Raw genomic sequence first — 21,741 nt, 5'->3', positions numbered from 1 at the left:
TGTTTGCTACTATGTCAAGGAAACTGAGACCGAGTCAAGTGTGAGTGCTGTATGTGAGGCTGCACAAGTGTGTTAGTGAGTGTGTGTGTGAGGAGTCGGGAGGAGGTCGTAGTGCAGCGGATGCCAGCCTGACACTGTGGCTCTCATGTGGAGCAGATTGCAGAGATAACTCCCATACCACTCTGGGCAGCCCGCCCGTTAGCTGCCATTGATTCGCTGACCTTTTGGCCCGCTTTCCCTTCCCCTTCCCCTTCCTCCTCCTCCCTCCCCTCCTCCTCCCGCTGTCTCCCGTGCAGACCTGCCACCTGGAACGCCAGATGCCTTCGCCCAACTGTTGACCTGCCCCTACTGCGACCGGGGCTACAAGCGTTTGACATCGCTGAAGGAGCACATCAAGTACCGTCATGAGAAGAACGAGGAGAACTTCGCCTGCCCCCTGTGTAACTACACGTTTGCTTACCGCACTCAGCTTGAGCGACATATGGCCACACACAAGCCTGCGAGGGATCAGGTGAGGGGAATTTTTATTTTTTTCTTCATCATCCCTCCCTTCTCTTTCTATTTTTTCTCCTCCTCCTGTTTCTATCCCCTATTTCATTTCATTTCATTTCTAATGTGCTCTGATCCCTCGGAGAAGAGAGATCATTTTTTCTGATTGGCAATCATTATTAATTTTTCATGGCATTTTGAAGATGCAGATCCTTTAATGGTAATAACTTTAATTGAGGCCCTAAATGGTTTTTTGATGGCCCTCCCTGATATGATTTTCCAGTCTCATGTTCACGATCGAATGATTGTGTTAATTTCCAATTTGGAAATTTTTATCAGCTCCTTAACTTCACTTCACTCCTGGCCTTTAATGTTCTTCTGGTGCAGCCTGCAGTCGTAGTACTCCATCAAACCCCACCCAACCCCCTCCCACTTCTAATTTCATGCACTGCATAAACATCTGTGTATACTTGAATTTTCTCGAGCGATTTATATCCTATATGTCTGAAATATAATGTGAATCTGCTGGCAGTTAGCATGAATCACCTTAAAGTCCTGTGAGGTGAAAACACATCCAGCAGTCACGGGTGTTTAACTCGCTTGTCAGCTTTAAGTTGAAGATGTGGGGTGAGATAGATTGTGGCGAGAAAAAAAAATTGCATGCTTTCAAGAGTTTTCGCACATTGGGGGATAATTATAACTTCTCAGTGAACTAAAATTGGAGCAGTAAATTTTAAAGTAGATGGAGTCTGTGTTTGTGCCTTGAAGGATGATTATAACTGAGGGATTTGTTTAAAAAATGCAACAGTTTTATCAAAGACCTTAAGTTAATCTTGTGTGATTTAGATGTACAGTGGAATTTAACATTAAAAAGAAATTCAAAAAAGAATTAATTGAAAACCGGCAGGAAAAAGGTCAGCAGTTTTTGGCTGTTTTGGCTTCCTTTAAAAAAAAGAAAAATAGTTTGAGTCACTTCGATGATATCTAATTTTCTCATGGACTTTCTCCACTAGAGAAACCCTGTAACGTACAGTAGTGTTATTGCCATTCAGCCAGTCACAGATGATATCATGTACCCTGATGCTTTGCAGTGTTGAGTCCCAGGTCGTGGGTGTTGTGCTCTCTGAAGCGAGGATGACAGGCTCAGACTGTGGCTGATTTGATCAGATGTCAGCAGCCAGCACTTTCACCTGATCTACCAGCTGGGTGTAAACGTGAGCAGATGGGCCGGCCGAGTGAGCCGCCGTCCCAATCCTCATATTACAATGCTGTTGCTGCTCCCCTCCAGAGTCAAGTCAATGGCCAAAGACTCCTATACAGGTCCTTCCACAAAGCCGGTTATCCTGATTTGTAAATTAGCTGGATTGTTTAAATGGTAATCCTTGAAATGAGATGGAGGTGATGTCTTACTTGTTTGATTTTTTTGTGGCTGCAGTTAGATTTTCTGTAGGTGGCGCTCTTTTCTTTGTCTTTTCAGTCCTGGTATCTATCTCTGCTCATGCTAAGCACCCAGTTTTTCTTTTTCTGTTTATTAAAGACCAACCACAAACATTGAAAAACCACAAAATGAGCATGTGTTTATGTGAAAATGTACATTTGGCAATTAACAACAAACTCAGGAGCAATCAGATTAACATAAAGAATAATGTCCTGATAGGTAATCACGTGCAGTGTTGTTCTGTCTTGTATGTTTACAAGCCTTAATACTCCTCCTCCTCTTAACCACTTAGCTGAAATATGACTAATTAGAGGTTATACATATGCAAACATTCAGTCGGGTCCCCGCCCACAATCAGCAGTGGTGGCGTTCACACTGACAACGAGCCATGAAGGAGAGATGGAGCATTTTGCTGGTGCCATTCACAATTAAGAGCGCAGAGTGATTGTGTCTTATTAGCAGTGGTGGCGAGACTAAACTTTACCGGGCAGGGGTCCTCAGGGGGGAAGTAAGGGGATGGTGGTGGAGGTGGGGGCACTGAAGCAGCTGTTGCTGTTTGTTTATGCAACTCAGCAACATACGAGCAGTGGGGTCCCTCTCCGGCGCTTGGCGGGGCCCCCGACTCTCCCTGCTTGATCTTTGAAGGTTGGGGCTGTTTGAACAATTCCTCCCAGTCCTCCCAGTGTCCTGCGCGCCACCATCTGTCTCCCCAGGAATGTGGGTAGAGTCAGCACACACCCCAGCATTTGTCAAGGCTGAACTGGGAGGAGGGAGTCGCTGTGTTTTTCCCCTAGCGAGCTCCGAGAAAATGTGTCTTTTTTTTCTTTCTTTTTTTTTTTTTTTTTTGTATTTACTAACCATTTAACGTCCTCACCTCCCACTTGGAATTAATTGTTTCGTGAGTGATGAGCCAGGTTTACACACCCAGTGTTGTTGTTGTTGCTGGGTATTATATTTTGATTTTTTTTCCTTTTCAGAGAACGAGGCCTTGTTTGAATTGCAAATTTGATGAATTGCAACTGATGTTTACCTTTGAACAGCGAATCAAGGCCAGGCCTATACGCTCTGTTCTGTATCCTAAGATTATTAAAGAGACATTTGAGGTTTTTAAAAAAGGCCCAATTACTGTAAGATATTTGAGGCTGTTCTGAAAAAGTACAAAGTATAATTCAAATGGAGTGAATACAGGTATGCAGGGTGAAAGAGCTCACAGATGACTCTGAATACCTTTTAGACTGATTAGGCCCAAATTAATGAAAAGTAGATCAGATCGGTGGTTGTAATGAGGGGAAACGAGTAAAAAAGACTTTTCATTTATTCTATTTTCTGGGCTGCCAAATTCTAAAGGCATGCCTTCTTTGGCTGAGGAGCCAGGAAATTAAAAAGTATGTGATTCTCTCTGTTATCACCGCCGCTGCCTGTAGTCGCTCAACGGAGGTGGGAGTAGAAAGCCAAGATGCTTCATTGGCGATAGGAGCCGTTTGGCTTGTTGCTTGTTGTCATGCCGACCAATTGTGATTATTTACTGAACTCTCACCCCCACAATGTTTGTGCATTTTTTTCAACGTGAGTCTCTCTCTCCCTTTCTCTCTCTCACAGCACCAACTGCTCAACCAAGCGGCCGGCAACCGCAAGTTCAAATGCACCGAGTGTGGCAAGGCCTTCAAATACAAGCACCATCTGAAGGAACACCTCCGGATTCATAGCGGTGAGTGGCGAGAGGAATGCTGCCTGAATATTCATAACCATGCCTTAAGAACGCCATGAATCTGCAGAAATTCCTTTCGGTTTATTTTGGACCCTCCCTGCTGTTAATGGACACTGAACTCTGCTGTGTTAAGAGTCATTTCAGTTGCCAAGTACAATATTTGCTTAGAAATGTGCATTTATGCGAAGCATATCAGAAGCTTCATTTCATTTATTAGTTTATTTGTCACGGACAATGTCCATCGATCAGCAGAAAAACTAAACAGAGGCAGAGCTGGCTCAAAAGGCTGATTTTCATCTGTTGTCTCTGACCAGATGTGAAAAGACAACCTGAAATAATTTTGTTACAATATTGATGTGATTAAATCAGGAAAAAAAATAGACAGTAAATGTCATGGAGCACAAAAATGACTTAAAACAACAGACAATTTATTACACTGTAGCTGTACCATGTTCCCAGTATATAATTTTACTTTAATTGTATTTTTTTTATCAGTATTCTAATACCTTCCTTCTCCTTATGTAAAGCCTTTTGAATTGCCTTTGCTTTACTCTGTTGTTATTAAAATGTCTGTGTTGATTTGTGTTCATTGTCCCTTATAAATAAACAAATAAACATTCAGTACAAGCTACAGATTTTATGATATCATTCATATAAGCCTATTATTCTCATAGCAGCCATCTTATTGTATATATTTTTTTTGTTTCAGGTGAAAAACCATATGAGTGTCCCAACTGCAAGAAGCGTTTCTCCCACTCGGGCTCCTACAGTTCCCACATAAGCAGCAAGAAGTGCATTGGTCTGATAGCTGTCAATGGCAGGATGCGCAGCAGCATGAAGACTGGCTCCTCCCCCACCTCAGCCTCCTCCTCGCCCACCAACACCGCCATCACCCAGCTGCGGCAGAAGCTGGAGAACGGCAAGCCGCTCGGCCTCCCCGAACACAACAACCACCTTAACATCAAGACTGAGCCGCTCGACTTCAACGACTACAAGCTCATGATGGCGTCTCATGGATTCGGTGCTCCTGGACCGTTCATGAACGGGGGAATGGGAGGGAACAGCCCACTGGGGGTCCACCACAACTCGACAGCCCAGAGCCCCTTGCAGCACCTTGGGATTGCCGGGCTTGAGTCACAGCTCCTGGGCTACCCAGGACCGCTGGGGAACAACCTGAGTGAGGTGCAGAAGGTTCTTCAGATCGTGGACAACACTGTGTGCAGGCAGAAAATGGACTGCAAGCCAGAGGAGCTCTCCAAGCTCAAGGCCTACATGAAGGAGCTGGGGTCCCAGGTTGAAGAGCAGAAACAGGCACTGACATTGTCAGGAGGGCCTCAGGCTGGTCTCCCACTCGTTAATCACAACGGAGCCACCAAAAGCATCATTGACTACACGTTAGAAAAAGTGAACGAAGCCAAAGCCTGCCTCCAGAGCTTGACAACAGACTCAAAGAGACAGATTAGCAATATCAAACGAGAGAAATCCAACCACATGCTTGAAGGAGGTGTGGATGAGAAGGTGCAGGAAAACAACATGTTTACGCCTTATGCTTGCCAATATTGCAAAGAAACCTTCCCCGGGCCAATACCTTTGCATCAGCATGAACGCTACCTGTGTAAAATGAACGAGGAGATCAAAGCTGTGCTGCAGCCCAGTGAGAATTTGATGTCCAACAAACCAGGGATATTCATGGAGAAGAACAGCCACTTATCCTCCCCTATGTTGTCTGAGAAGGGACTCACTGGGCCCCTTAACCCTTACAGGGACCACATGTCTGTGCTGAAGGCGTATTTCGCCATGAACATGGAGCCCAACTCGGAGGAGCTGCTCAAGATTTCCATAGCAGTCGGCCTTCCTCAGGAATTTGTCAAGGAGTGGTTCGAGCAGCGAAAGATGTACCAGTATGGCACTACCAGAACCCCACCACTAGAGCACAGGAACAACGCGGATATGGTTGTCGGAACAAATAACCACCACACTCCACCAAAAGACTCTATGGCAGCTAGGTCACCTGTGTCACTAATGAAACCTACTGACCGCATCACATCCCCCTCCATAGCAGAGCTCCATAACAACGTTAACAACTGTGACAACTCACTCAGACATTTGAAAAACCACCAGTTCAGCGGCAGCGCCAAACCCGCAGGTGAAAAGTTGGACCACTCCCGCAGCAACACCCCCTCCCCTCTAAATCTGTCCTCCACATCTTCCAAAAACTCTCACAGCAGCTCCTACACTCCAAACAGCTTGACATCAGAAGACCTGCAGGCTGAGCCGCTGGACCTCTCTCTGCCGAGACTCATGAAGGAACCCAAGCACGCACTGACTGTCAAAAGCAGACCTAAAGTCAACAGCATTACCATTGACCACAACAGCATCCCCTCTCCCCGAGAGCACTTCGAAGAGCCTTTGAACTTGGCCTATCTCAAGAAGGATTTCTCAGCCTCTACCAACAACGGAAACCTAGAAAAAAGCACTAGCCCCATCTTCGGCATTAACCCGTTTGCTGCCAAACCCCTGTACACGTCACTTCCACCTCAGAGCGCTTTTCCACCTGCCACATTTATGCCCCCGATGCAGGCCAGCATACCAGGTCTTAGGCCCTACCCGGGCATGGATCAAATGGGCTTCCTACCACACATGGCCTACACTTATGCAGCAGGGGCAGCTACCTTTGCCGAGATGCAGCAGAGGAGAAAGTACCAACGGAAACCAGGTTTCCAGGTAAATAAGCCACCTGTGGTTTTGTAAAAGCCCCAGGCTCACTCAAAATGATCTGAACTCATTTCTGTACTAATTAAAAATGACTTCAGAGTCAGGAGAGACACTCTCACCTGAGGTAGACTGAACTGGCAAAGGCGATGGAGATAAACAGCTGTGACACGACCCCAGGGTGAAAAAAGTGAGGCGTCATTAGTGGTGTCATGGAGGACAGGGGGCATTTTAGAGGTTCAGCTGTTTACAGTTTTAAATTGATATATTAGTAATGATAATAACAGTAATAGCAGGCAGTGATGGAGCGGATGTGCTTTTTTAGTGCTCATACTTAATAGTTAATCATTTTAATTTCAGTTATGTTAGTCATTTATCTGGCAAAAAAGACAAATATTTGCTGGTTCCAGGATTTGTTGCCACATCTTTTACTTCTTTTTTTGTATAATTTTTAATGGATTATCTCATCCTGCCTTAATGAGTCTCCAGCACTCCTAACAGAATTTCATTTGTAGATTTCTGGATGTTAGTCATGAGGTTTCTAATTGTCCAGTAATTGTCTTGAAACAGTTTTGAAGGATTTGCACACTAAACCTTAGCCCGGAATCCCAGTAGTTTTTCAGCGTTTTAATTTTTTTTCACCCTCAGAAAGGTCCAATTTAAGCATAAAAACACTGGCACAAAATATCAAACAGCATCAGGTTCAAATAAATAACAGAAACGATGTTGGCCCTCAAATCTAATCTCAGTAAAGCTCTAATTGTTACCACTCTCCACTGTAAATTTTACCCGCTGCTGCGTGTGGAATACATTAATGCTCCTGACTCCAGTCCTCTTCCAGCGCTGGCCTGAACTCAGATATTTAGTTATTAAATATGGGTGAAAGGCCTTTGTAAAAATGACAAAGGTGAGCCCCGGAGCTGTGCACTTCTCTAAAATTTCCCATCGCAACTTGCTGCATTTTAAAGAGAGCCACAGCCAAAATGAGCTTCTACATGTGGATTAATAATGCACAGTCTCCATGTTCATTACCAGTGAATGCTGAAGGCTGTTTAACATAGAGGGAACCATTTTGATGAAAAAAAGTATTAATAATGTTTCCTATTCTAAGTTATTAAATTAGATTTTAAAAATACAGCTACAGGCGTTTAGTTCAAATTGATTGCAGAGTGATAGTGGTCCCTTCTTAAAACACAGTGCAGAGCTGTCCACACATTATCACACACATATTCATTAAAGGAAGCTTTGGTGGCTCAATATTGGCCATTAAGGTGCACCTTCTGATTTTAATCATTATATGAGTTTGCAGTTTCAAGAATGGCTCACTGTGCCTCCTCCTAATGTTGTAATATTGTTCTCCATCAATTCAACTTTAAGACTAATCTTCATCATAAAAGGGAAATTTTAAAGGAATGTGCAGAATTAACACTCCTGTACAAAATTAGACCACACTGAATACACCATTATGGCTGAGTTTCATAATGGGGAGCATGTCAGTTATAGATGGGTGATATTACTCCAGAGCTGAAAGTTTTATAAGAAATCAATGCTGGTATGTGCTGGTAATCAAAAATTCATGAGAACATGGAGCATGGTGTGATTGTTTGGGAGGCACAGTTCAGTTTACTGTTTTATCTAGTGACATAAAGTATCACAGAGGCTCATTTCTTTTCATTTAGAGTAGCTTTTATTTAAATGAAAACAATATTTGCAGGCTGACACATCACCTAATTGCAATATTATGACATTTATTCCTAAAATACTTTCATAATTTTTAAGAATTTTAAGTATTAACTCATATTAGCATTTGATATATGATTAGCAGTTAGCACTTTTACACAAATATCTTCCTGTTGGACTAGAAATGACCTTATATAGCAGTCATATCCAGACAAAATAGACAACATAAACTGAGAACTTTACTGAACACAGCTCCCTCAACTCCTGAATGGACAAATAATTGCAACTCCATGATATCAAAGTGATTTTCTTTTTTTAATCAAATCCATTTTGTCCTCTGATAGCTGCAGTACCACCTGCAGCTCTTCTAATTATTCCAAAAGAGCTGACTAACTTTTCTCACAGTTAATAAATATACAGAACCCATTCATCGCACACCAAATTCATTATGATTTTTTGTCTTTTCCTTTTTTTGTTTTTGTTTTTGTTGTGTTTTTTTAAGGGGGACCTGCTCGATGGTACACCAGATTACATGTCAGGGCTGGACGACATGACAGACCCCGACTCCTGTCTGTCGCGGAAGAAGATTAAGAAGACCGAAAGTGGTATGTACGCGTGTGACTTGTGCGACAAAACATTCCAGAAGAGCAGTTCCCTTCTAAGACACAAATATGAACACACAGGTATATACTGTTCTAGACCCTTATTTTAAACCCCATGCTTTTTTATGTTTTAAATGTTTGTGTTGCCAAATCCTATCAGTATGAATATATATTTTATGTTATCCCCTTTTCTCCTTCTTTCTTTTCTCTGTTTGACCCTTAATTTGTATATGTAAACCAACACCTAACTTGTTTCTTCATTGACAGGGTTGAGATGCCAACGAATGAGTAGATTTCAAATAAGAAAGTCTGAATTTGTTAACATGTGATGTGTTTAAAGCTTTGTGTGTTCTTAGTGTAATCTGTAATTAATGCAGGTAGGCAAGCAAAGGGAGACTTCAGCTATCTTTTCAAGTGATTGTACTCTTTATTTTCCAATCATATCCTGCTGTATTAACCATTTTGCTATCTCAAAAGACACACATCAATTCACCTAGATATATAAAGCCAGCAAAAGGCCCCTAATGCCTTTATCGGGCCCATTATTGGCGATAGATCACATCAGCGGAGGAGCGCTCAGAAGCTTCAGAGCACTGATAACAAGTCTTTCATTATAGTTATTATACAGAGATCCTCTTTCACTAGGTTGCATCATTTATTTTATCCACTATCTGTAGCAGAGCGCTCAGTGTTTTATGCAGCCTTCATGTTATCTGGTTGGACATAAAAGGGAGGGGAGGGTGCACCGTTAGAACAGTGCGCTGAACTCTTGAAAGAAGGCAGCGTTATCTCCACTACGCCCCTGCATCTCACTCAGGACGCGACGCTTTCATGTTCGTGTCGCTGCGTGTTGTTTTTAACAATATTATGAAGCTCAGAGGCGCAGTGAGGTGCAGTTGAACTGGCCAGATGTTGGGCAGAAGTGCAGTTTGAAAGCTCGTTGGCTGGTGGACACGAGTGTCAGAGGGGAGTCATGTGATTTGTGTGAGGCAGGCAGCCATATTTCCACACGTGGTGAGCAGCAGTGAATGGGAAGAAGAAGCCAAAATTAGATGTTTGGAGAGTTATTAGCAGTGGTGGCTTTTGGGAAAAAAAATGCAGGTAACTTTAGGTTTGAGTGAAGAAGTTAAGGTTAGTGAGCAGGAATAAAGTGTAAGCGTAACAGCAGCCGTGTGGCCACATTACAAGCTGGAGGACATTTATTTAGCCAGACAGTTTATGGCCCCGTGTCATAAAACTATCTCACCCTGCCCCTGTGGCCAGCTTGGGTTTCTCATTTCTGCCTTGGCATCCAAAGCGTCCCGTCACATTTGGTAGACGGAGGAGCCCCAGCCCAAAACCTAATGGAGGGCCAGGCGTCACCATGAACTTGAATTGTGTTCTGAGATAAGCAGGGTAACCCCTCGGAGCCTCCCCCTTCCCTCCAGCCTATCTTGGATTTGTTTACTCCTTTGTCGCGCCTTCTTTGTTTGTTTGCTTTGCAGTAGTTTATTTATGTTGCATTCATCAGTGTGGCACGCAGGCCTAAAATAAGTAGTTGTGGTTGCTTTAACCACGGGAGGGAATTTCCATAATGTAGGCCCATGAATGCGAGCGCACTTTCTCATCGTGCTCGCAATTTGAATAAACAAATAGGTCTGAGTCGTAAGTCAAAGTTGGATTTAATGCTCCGTGATGTCATTTTACTCCATGCCATCCAATTCATCAGAGTTTTTCCTCAACGTTTTGCTTTCTTCTGACTTGTGTAATTTGTTGTAGCAGCAGGATGAGCGAGGCAGGCGACTCACGTCCCTGTTCTATGTTTTGTGTCTCCGCAGGCAAGAGGCCGCACCAGTGCCAGATCTGCAAGAAAGCCTTCAAACACAAACACCATCTCATCGAGCACTCCAGACTGCACTCTGGGGAGAAGCCTTACCAGTGCGACAAGTGCGGGAAGAGGTTCTCCCACTCGGGCTCCTACTCGCAGCACATGAACCACCGCTACTCGTACTGCAAGCGGGAGGCCGAGGAGCGGGAGGCGGCCGAGAGGGAGGCCCGCGAGAAGGGCCACCTGGAGCCCACGGAGCTGCTGATGAGCCGGGCGTACTTGCAGGGCATGACTCCTCAGGGTTACCCGGAGCTGGCAGAGCGCGAGGCCATCCTGAGGCACGAAACCGTGAACGGAGGGATCAGAGAGGGACGGAAGGAAGTGGATGGAACGTATGCGAAGATCGGACGGAGGGAGGACGAGTTTGAGGAGGAGGAGGAGGAAAGCAAGAGCATGGACACAGACCCGGACACGTTGAGGGACGAGGAGGAGAATGGAGAGCACTCGATGGACGATAGCTCGCTGGACGGTAAAACGGAAACCAAATCGGATCACGAGGACACGATGGAAGATGGCATGTAATTGGCAACGACGTTTCAAAAGCTTCCCATCTTAAAAAGTTTTAAGTTTCTCTCTTTCAGTTCAGTATTCTTACCTACTCGGTTTAAAACACCGTGTTTTAAGCTGTACGTGCACGTGCCTGAAGCTTCCGGGAAGCTTTCTTTGACAGACTCCTCGGGGGGGAAAGATGTCTGCCGAACAAGACATGGACTCAAAAATCAATCTGGAGGAGGCGTTTAGGGAAGGGAGGCATGGGTTTGTGAAATAAGCTGCATTATGCAAACCGAACAATGAATAAATGAATACATTTCAAAAAATGTACAGTACTAAGGCCTAAAAATATGTGTGGTGCTAACCTCCTCAAATAAACCCCCTGTGTTCCATAGTATTTATAGCACAACTAGTGACTTGTACAAATTGCACTCCGCTTCTATAATCATGAACAAAAATAATAAAAAGTATTGCCTATGTATATATTTATACAGTGTTGGAAAAAGAGCAGTAGTGTCTGCACTACAGTCCTTCGATATTACCTTTGTTATCACCTACCTACCTACGGTGTCGTCTTTAGTTTTGCCCTGTTGCCCGGCCACAGACATCTCCAGCCACACTGTTTTAGGCCTCTTGAATCAACTTCAAATGAAGGAATTTAAACAAAAAGACTGTATGAAGGAGCTTAGAGGTTTTTTAAGAGGATGAAGTTTTAAAGAGACCTTCATTTTAAGGGAAAATACAGTTTATGGACAGATGGTATGGGGGAAAAAAAATGAAGGACGAAGCCTTTGTAAGGTGTTTTTGATAAGAAAAAAGAAGCCTTATATGCAAACCTTTTAACCTGTGTGTTTTCTGCAAGTGCCACCCTCGTATTGTGTAAAAGGAAGGTTACTTTTTTTCACCAGCTTCAGTATTATGAAATGGTTCACCGTTGTTCTTTGAAGCACCCGTGTCAGTATTAAGACTTATAGGCAGCAGTTCCTTAGTTTACATTATGTTGTGCAATGTTTTCTCAGTTTCTTTTCTTTTAACTTTGTCAGTATTACACCAAACCATTTTTTGAAAACAGCAAATTGCATTCATTTTATTTGTAGGTTGAAAAAAAAAACATTATTTATGTGGCCCATTTTATATTTCCTAATTTTATTTATTTCATACTGTTGTGTACAGTACTATAGTTCTTCAATATATAGATATATTTTAGTAAAAAGGAACATGGTGTCGATCATAGGGGCAAATTTTACGTAAAGAGAGCATTTATTGTGTTTTGAAACATTGTGAAATGCGAAGTTTAATCTTATTTTATTTTATTTCCTTTATTTTCCAGTTACTGGAAAATTCCAAATTTGGGAACTTTTATACAATTGTGAAAACACTGTATTTTCGACTGAAAAATTCCACTTTCTTCATCTTTGTTTCTTTTTTTAAGCTAAAAAAAATGAAGAGGGACTGTTAAATACTATGTATGATATCATGACTGAAGAAGAATCTTTCCTGAAATGTCTTTGTAAAAGTATTATTGAATTCTTAATTTGTAATTTCTCTTGAAAATGACCCTGCTCGAATAAAAGTAGCCAAATTACAGAGTACCAAACCCTCAGCGCTTCATGTTTATTCCCAGAGAACAAACTGTGAGGTTTGTTTGGCAACGTCGGGCTCAAGTCACTTTAAGTTCTCTCCATAAGGAGAGAAAATGAAAATCTTTCTCTTCTCATATCCAGTTTATACAGAAACCACTGAGGATGAAGCTCTGCTTCTCATTATTATGTTAATTACATACAGTTTCAATTCACATTTTCAAATGGATCAAAGTGAAGTGACCCCGGCCCTGCTGTTCATTATGTCTCATTTAGATGATGAAGTAAAACCCAACATGTTGTCCACATTTTTTCACCTGTATTTGTTCTACACTTTTAACCAGTCACAACAAAGTATTTAAAGGAGTTGGTGATATTATATTTTATCCTTAATGTCAACAAATCCCTTTAAAGACCAAACCAACAGTGTATTGATCTTAAAAGTTCTGCATTGGAATTAACTTGGCCTAAATGGAGTCATCCTCCTGCTGGAAATATGTGTATTAATCCGCCACTGAAAGTAGTCCCCAGCGTATGCACTATTTTCGCTTGTTTTAACCATTTCTGCCAAAAGCTGCAGTGCCTACCTGTTTTAGGAAATTGCTGAGCCTTTTAAAGAACCACTGCTACATATTTGCAAGATTTCTGTTTTAATATTTTTATGGGACTTTCTGATAATGAGAAAAACACACAAAATTACATCAGACCTGTCAAAAGAAAACAGATGTTAAACATTGTTTTCTGATTCTCATTAATATCTCAAATATCTCAGAAATGACATTATTATTTTTTTTAATCAAGCAGCTGCCGACCTTAATTATGATAACACACCATTCGCTTTTATTAAAGCACCTTGAGATCATATGTCTACATCATGGTGGGAATTAGTGCTAAAAGTCAATTAATTTTTTATTTGACTGAATCAACAGTTTTAATAATCAATTAAGTCAGTTATGAAGTAAAAATGTCAAATATTTGCTGACCTCTCAAATGTGAGGATTTGCTGCATTTCTTGTTTTAAATCATTTTAAACTGAATATCTTTGGGTCCTGGACTTAGTCAGTCAAAACAAGACATTTGAACACATCACCTATGGACTAAATTAATAATCAATAATAAAAAATAACTGCTAATTGCAACATTAAACTTTTGCACATTCCTCTCTTAATGACACAGGATCTGTTCATTTCTCCAGCCATTAACCACACACAACTTTTTTTTCCAAATCTGATTTTGAAACTTTATTCAGCCCTGACAGGTGGACTCCAGCAGCGGAGTCCTCTCCACTGAAGGAGACGCTCAACTCCATTAGCCACTCACACTGCGTTATGCAGATTAAAAGCAACATCAAAAGGCCGAGATGAAAGCGCCAAAGGTTGAGCGATGCCAAACATCAGAACGCACTTTGCATACTCCGATTTTCCTATCGATCGGCGTGCCATCGGATCATTCGCAGACTATCTCGTAGATAAAAGAGGGGGTCTTAAATGATTAGCTGATGAATCTGATAATGTGCTGTGAACCGCCTGGACAATTACACATGCGAAAAATGAGCACTCGTGTCAAGGCGGGCAATGAGGGAATCCTCTGGAGTATATCGCTATCATTAAGAGAGAAATTTCAACCTTCCTCTACTTTTACATTTTACATCTATTAGACTTGCATACAAGCTTGAATTCACTGGTCTCTGACTTCACAGGCAACTAATAGGAAGGTCAAAGTTCGAGAGGGATGTGATGAAATATTCCTGCAACCCCAGAGTAATGCATGCAGAGAGGGAATTGCTGAATTAGGAAACAGAGGAAAGAAAGGAAGGGTAAAAATGACATTTATTAGTTCATGTAGAGGGTAAAACTAGAAAAGTATGAAAGAAAGAAGACATGATACTATCTTTTTAACGCAAACTTGATGAAAACTCACAGTTTAAATGATATTTCCCTCTGAGGACCCAGAGTATACTGGTTTCTGAAGGCAGATAACAACTCCACTGCCATATAGTTGATTTATTTTTCTCTTGTCTGTATGAATTCCAGTTGTCACTCTTTGATTAGTGGCAAATACTGAAGTTGATCCAATCTAGTCTTACATTTACTGATCAATACTGTCTCAGAGTATTAGCCTGGGCTCAGTGGAAGACTGCTTTTAATTGCAATCAAGCCAAAGGATGGTGACCCTGAATTGATTTTTTGGTGGACTTAATATCAAAAACTGTCTATCAGACGCTCAGTTTTTTTTTTTTTTTTTTACTTTCTAGTCTTCATTTTATTGTCCCTTGAACCAGACTCCACCCATGTAGTAACCCCTGCAGTTTAAACCAAATACAGGTTTATGAGACGACTGAAGTCTAATTTCATTAAAACACCAGAAATACACTTTTTGCACCAGTCAAATCTTCACTAAATAACATTTTACATTTTTCAAACAGGTCTCTAAGATGTTTAAACCTGGCTGGACCTCTCTCCCATGTTAAAATCCTCAGAATGCAGACCTGTTTGGTCTCTGCTCTCAGGCGTCAATGCAGTGATTTTGATCTGCTCTGATGTAAAACGGTGTTGGGAGTGTTGCCCGGCTCATAGAACATTTAAAAGGGAGGAAAAACAACAACACGAGCGTGTAGTAGTAATTCATACGAGTGTCATGCAGCCATATGCCTGGGCCAGATTGGTGGTGTATTTTGGACAGCTGAGCTCTGATGATTCACTGCTGGGCCTTGTATAGACCAAAGCTAAGTGTACATTTTGCCTCGGGCTACTCTGCTGCCTCCACAGATACACTTAGTAGTGAAATCGACCAGTTCGCATTGAAAACACTTCTCTTGTCTTGTTTTATTCATCTCCCTCTTCAGTCTTCCTCCTTCACCTGCATTTCTCATCCTTCTAGAGACCAAAAAGGTCATTTGTCATAGACTGTATGTGGTAAAGGCACAGTGGCTGTCATTTGTCGAGACGACTTTATTTATACACAGCTTTAAAAATACCAACCCAGTACGTAAATGTGCTTTAAGAAACAGGATGGTTACAATATGGAAAAAGGGAGGCAGAGAGCGGAACATCAGCAGCAAAATGAAGACGTAAGGGAAAAAAGATCATGCTTTAATGCACCAAGTACAAGTGATAGAGCATGACATAACACGTCGGAGGCCAGTGAATGAAAATAGGTCTGAGGTTTGGTTGCAACTGAGGATTTGAAGTGTATTTTTTCCATGTTGAAGTCAGTCTGAGTTGCACTGGAGAACAGATCAGTCTCTGAAATGAAAAAAAAAGTGAGTGACTCAGTGGTAGTTTTGCATCTGATGAAAAGAGGAAGCTGCTCTCAGCTGACTATCTCTGATATGTCCGACCAATCAAATCAGTTAAACTCCGGATCCCTCATCAAGCTGCATGTTTCAACCTTTATGTTCAATTAGTCTGTGGTTTACTCCACCTGTTCTCCTCTGTTTTATTCTCCCTCTCCCTTTTCTCTCTTTGTTGTTTGTTGAGTGATTACTGTTTTACTTTGGTTTTATGAGTTGCCAAGTGTTATTGGCCAGTTTCAGTAGTGTTTCTTTTCTGACCCACTTTCTTTTTTCTTTTGTTAACACCCTGCTGAGTCTACATAAAATTCTGAAGACTTATGTTTCCTGCACTTCGTTTGATTTCATAACATCACTATTATAGACCGAACCAGAGTCTGAAATCTAGGACAGAATCTGCCAATATTTCTGGACTCAAAGTGCCAGTATTGAACATCTTTGAATGTTTCTGTGTTCTGGTCAAAAACCTCCAAACATCAGTCAACTCGTACACAGCTGCTTGTTTAATGGAACCTAGAAGCACTGAAGAGTCTGTTGACCACTGGAGCTGTTTTAACGAGTGGGTCTCTGTTTCCCTTGTATCATGAGCATGTGCATGCATGCAACATGCTACCGTTTTGACAAGGTTTTATTATTTTATGGTTGGTGGCAGAAATGTGCATGTGAAGAAGTAATAGTAGTAAGTAAACAACACAAAAATCCAAATTATTTACACAGTAAACATGTAACAGTTTATTTGTCCACCCGGCCTTTCTCTAGTGTTTCTGGCTAGCACTGGTTGCCAGATACAGTCAATGAGAGCTGTAGTTTGTAGGCGCAAAGGTACCAAACCTGGCAACCTCACTGTGATGACAAATCTCCGGGATGATGCACACAGTCTCTACAGACTCCAGCTCAATCTTCTCATCTAAATCTCAGCAAGAAAGCAAATAAGTAATACATCCCAAAATGTTGACTACTGACGTGAAGCAGTTTCCTTCATGTGAGGATGGTTTTCAGCCTGTTTTGCTCTGGTTTTGTTCAGGATGAGCCAGTCAAAGGTGGATGGCTCTGGGTAATAAAGGTCAACACTGGAACCAAATATTGCATGTAGGAACATTCTTTATTTACCCATTGATACCATGAAATGGTGGTCTGGCTGAGGGAAAGTAGAAGAGACTCACACTTTTGACCTCATTAAATTATTTACATATCCCCATATGCCACCCTGACCATTCACAGGGCACATGAAGGACGGGCCTGGGCAAAGACGAGAGAGGGAGAGAGAGCACTCCTCGGACCTGGCACTCAGCGAGAGAAAGTTCAATGACATGCAGGGAGGAAAAGCGCAAGTGACCAGCAGGGATTAGCCAATCAGAGCGTCAGAAGAGCAGCCAGCTGTTCATTCTGGCCACAGCGAAAAGAGCCCCGGAGCAGGTGGTGCAGCCCGGTGCCAGCGGTGCTACAGAGGAGGAAAAAAAGGGAGAGGAAGAAGAAGACGATAAAAGAAACTCATCCTCGCCTAATGTGAGGACGTTACTGCATTACTTTTGGACTCTGTGTCCTCTTTTTTTTCTCTGCCTGGCACTTATTGCTTTGCCTAGCATTATTATGCATACATTTTCCAGGGACACAAGAAAATCTCTGTTTTCTCTAAAATGAGCTACCCATCGCTTGACAGAAGTAGCTCAGTCTTTATTTGCGTGCCATTTTTTTCAAAACAGATCCAAAATGCTTCACAGAGCATAAATGAGAAAGCAATTAACAGGAGGTAGGAAAGGTAACAGCAAGGCAGGAATCATACACAGAAGGTCAAAAAATAAAATAATTACATCAGAAAACTAATTATAGAAATGGGATTGAAATGAGTCACTATTTGTTTTGTACATTTAATCTTCAATTAGTGATTTTCCTACATTTCCCAGAATGCCAAGAGTATGAAAAAAATCCTTAAAAACTTATTTTCTTCCTTATCTGGATTATCACATGACCTCTACACAGTAACCAAACAGTTTTAAATATACATCTGCATACTCTCTGCAGACTGCCATGTGAACTGGAGGTGACAGTGTGAGTCTGAGGGGACAGAGCCCCATCGCTGCCTCTTCCAGTGAATACAGCAGCTGCAGAGCGTCACAAAGACAACAATGCCCTCACCATCAGAGGGGGTTCGGTGCACCGTGGTGATGTTGGACAGCTCTGCAAAGACCCCCGCGTGGAATTTTATTAATTTGCATTTATCGTTTCATGCTCTCGCTCCCACCGAAACACCACGTTTGGCACAGCAGAGTCATGGTATGGTAATAGTAAACCAGCTCCCTGCTGAGATCTGGGAAAAGGGCAGAAGAGGAACAGCTACTACTTTACTCAAGCAGAAGTTTAATATGGACCCAAAGTAAAGTAACATAGAATTATGTAAAACACAGCAAAGATAGGTGTTACTTCAAGAACACACTTGAACATTTAATGTAAATTAAACTAAACAGCCAACAAGCCATTCCTGCTGATAAGCCCCCTGCTGGCTGACACTTGGTAGCAACTGACAATATCAATAAAGTTTTGTTAAATGGCTTCTTGTCTGGTTTGTCAACAGGATCACTGAGAGAGACATCCACTGACATCCCTGTGTGACACCCACTGTGAGTATAAAGAAAGTCATTAACAAGAAAATGTCATGTGAGTCATGTAGAAAGTGTCTCCATTTTAGAAGAGAATGTAGCCTCAGTGGTCATGGTGTTAGCCACGTTTGCTAGGTGAACTTCCACTGCAGGAAGCTACTATAGGTCTGTTAAAGGGTGTGCCACCTGTTTAGGACCAGAAATAGTTTTTTGTAACAATAAAACTAGATTTAAAACTGCAGCCTCTGCTTTCTGCTTTCTTAACAAGCTTTTTTATTTTGTCTTTTTGAAAGTTTCAGTCTTTTAAGACCCAAAACACTGAATTTTTGTATCATTTGGAGCTGTCTGGGTTGGGTCTGAGTCTGCTCTAATCATCTCTCTTTCTCTGGCTGTGTGAAGACTACAGTGTATAATTTCATATTGTTTCATTCATCTATCACAGTAGCTAATCAGGTGAAGTGAATACCAGCCCTTCAACAACAAGTCAACACTCCTTCATTAGCTCAGTGGTCATTTCTCAGCTCATATGCAGGAACATTACAGCCAAAACCTTGTGTTTTTATTATTATTTTGATCATTTCTGTGCTCGTGTGTGTTGTCTCTGACTTTCTCAGCCCAGCTCTGACTCCCTCAATAAAACACACAACTGATACTAGTTGCAGACTTGTCACGTGACAACAGTGATTTCCATCAACACTCAAAGGAAATGATCTCTGTCAGTCTGTCTGTCGTTCATCCAGCCCCCCCCCCCTTTCTCCCTCTGAGGGGCAAGTGATTATGTGTTTTGCCAATGCGTTTGTGGAAATCTTTTGATATGCACAAACACAGATTCTAATGCGCCGGCAACAGCGGCTTTTTTGGCTGACGGCTGATTAGGATGCCGGCTCATGGCTGAGTCCGCAAGGCCCCAGCTGGGAGCAGGGAACATCGCTCATTACACATCTTCTAGAGAGGGGGGGGGACTAATTCACACCGCCGCGCAGCATGCCGGTGTAGGTGTAATCATATCATTCTAAATCACCGGTCAGTTACGCGCCTGCGAAGCCTCTGCTCGTGCCAGAGGGCCGGCTGGAGCCTGATTAAAGCTCGGCCAAAGACAAAGTGACACGTCCTTAACCTCATCAGAGGAGACGTTAAGCAAACCATCACTTACCCGTCAAGGTGCGAGGTTCACCCCGCTGAGACCCCCAGCCCTGAATGAATTTTCAACCTCTTCCTCTCCTTTTTTGTAAATTAGAGCTTTTCTTCTTGGGGAGCAGCATGCATTTTTTATGAAGGCATCATGGCCGATGGTGGATGGCTGCCTGGGCGTTCCCATCACTAATACGCCACTGTCCTCTTGATTTAATTAGACGTTGGGCCCCAGTATTTTCGACAAGGAAATATCTGCTCTAATTAAGTGGTATACTTCACCAGAGAATGAAGAGACAGTGCAATTCAATGCAGGGTTAATGTGGTCATAAAAAATCCATGATTTCTTGCCCTTTGCCCTCCTTTTTTGGCATTTTTCCCTAAATTCTCAAGCAAATGAACTTCAAATGTATCCTTTCTCTCTGTGTATTTTTGTCTTCTGAACAGGCCAATTACTTTTTTTGGTTGGTTTATGATTATTCATGCTAGAGAGACTCCCAGCCGTTAATGGACTTAGCACTGTTTTGTACTCTCTCACTGGAAATAGATAATTACTCCATTGAGGAGACGAACCTTTGCAGTCCAACCTTCCTGCTGAAAAGGAATGAATGTAGCGTTACATGTATGTAATTTCTTAAAGGAAGCATTCCCTCTGTAGCCTGCAGGGATTAGGCCTAATGACAGAAGTTAATTATATTAAGAGTAATTTTCAAAAACAGTTCATGAACTGCAAATTATACTTAAAATTGCTCCTTAATGCTCTTAAATGTAATTAAATTGCCTAATATCTTAAGAAAATGAACATGTGGGACAGAAGTAATGGGTGAAGGGAACTTTTAGGAGTTCAGCGTTTAATGGTGCATTGATGATATCAGTAATGTGATATTCAGCTGTTTCTTTTTTTAAGAACTCAGGAACAGTTGCAGTGTTTGACCCAACATTTAATTCAAAAATCACACAATCAGGAAACAATTCAGCAGTGAAGTACTTTAGCCCTTGCCTCTTATGTCTGGGGACTTCAGTTGAGCCAATGAGCAAAGAAATTGGTTTACTTTGTGATTTACTTCTTTTCACTCAAGATCAAAAGCTAATCAGTTTATAGCCTTCCATAATTTCTGGGTTATTCTATACATGAACAACCCACTCTCTGGCATTTTAATGAAATAGTCACAAAATTTAATCTATTGAACTATGTACATAATAATAATAACAACAATAATAATAATTCAGTTATTCAGATAAAAAAAAAAAAAAAAACAGACTGAAGAACTCCTTTGTCCACCATGCCATCACGCTCTACAACTCCTCACTTGGGGGGAGGAGGAGATAGGGTAGGGTACAGAAGGGAGTGGTAGCCCCCCTTAAACGTGCAATAACCCACCTGGACACTCAAGTAATATACAGTTCAGCATATTTATATTTATTTATGTCAATACCATACAGAGTCCGTTCACCCTTAATTGAAGTACAATGCAGTATGAAAGCAATGCTGAATGTCATTTTAAAAAAGGGAAAATTAGTGTTCATGTGCACAAATCAATAGACAGTTCTATGTTACTTTTCTTTACTATTTTATGAACTGTTAGTTTCAGAAGGGCAAATTTAAAAAGCTAATGAAAGAACATGCTCCTCTAAGAGATCAGCTGTTAGACTCTCAATTCAAGCAACACCTGTCTGACTGTAGACAAGCAGCTGCACAGAGGACCATCACAGCATTGAAGACCCAGTTGGAAAAGGCACATCTGACCCAGTCCATTTTGAGAACAAAGTTGCCAGTCTTTATCTCAAAATGGACACAGCAAAACAGAAGCTGAAGCAGCAAAGCACCAACACTGCCGCAAATGTGAGCAGAGTTTGTGCTCTGAGTCAGTGCACAAAGGCTTCTCAGACTAAACAGAGGGATATCTCTGAGCTGATTCTGCAGCTGCAGAAGGCTCATAAAGATTTAGAGAAGTGCGCGGCCAAACTGCAGACTAGCATGAACAATACTGAGGAGCTGAACAAGAAAAGCATGAGAAGGTCATCATGGATCTTGGTGTAAAATTGCAGTAAGACATTGGAAAAGGCCATCAAGCTTATTCCTTGCAACACTGGGGATGCCACTCCTGCTCCTTCTCCTTCAGGATCTGCAAGACAAACTGAATTCTTCCTTG

General features: G+C 41.9%; 1 protein-coding gene across 6 annotated transcripts in view; it reads left to right on the top strand.

Moving 5' to 3' along the window:
* Positions 1 to 12,585, top strand: part of zeb2b (zinc finger E-box binding homeobox 2b) — a 90,890-nt gene extending 78,305 nt beyond the window's left edge. For 4 of the 6 annotated variants that reach the window (XM_018661122.2, XM_018661119.2, XM_018661120.2 and 1 more), the window contains exons 6-10: positions 297 to 511; positions 3,527 to 3,635; positions 4,345 to 6,359; positions 8,530 to 8,710; positions 10,447 to 12,585. In XM_018661122.2, the coding sequence (XP_018516638.1) occupies positions 297 to 511; positions 3,527 to 3,635; positions 4,345 to 6,359; positions 8,530 to 8,710; positions 10,447 to 11,018 (3,092 nt within the window). In that variant the 3' untranslated portion in view covers positions 11,019 to 12,585. The remainder of the gene's footprint in view (positions 1 to 296; positions 512 to 3,526; positions 3,636 to 4,344; positions 6,360 to 8,529; positions 8,711 to 10,446) is intronic. The other 2 variants (XM_018661124.2, XM_018661123.2) reach the window with 1 other exon arrangement.
* Positions 12,586 to 21,741: the final 9,156 nt, after the last annotated feature.

The sequence above is a fragment of the Lates calcarifer genome, linkage group LG7_2 (assembly GCF_001640805.2).
Source record: "Lates calcarifer isolate ASB-BC8 linkage group LG7_2, TLL_Latcal_v3, whole genome shotgun sequence".
NCBI classification, from domain to species: domain Eukaryota; kingdom Metazoa; phylum Chordata; class Actinopteri; family Centropomidae; genus Lates; species Lates calcarifer.
The sequence above is the reverse complement of the archived record's forward strand: the minus strand, read 5'-3'. Positions and strand labels throughout refer to the sequence as shown.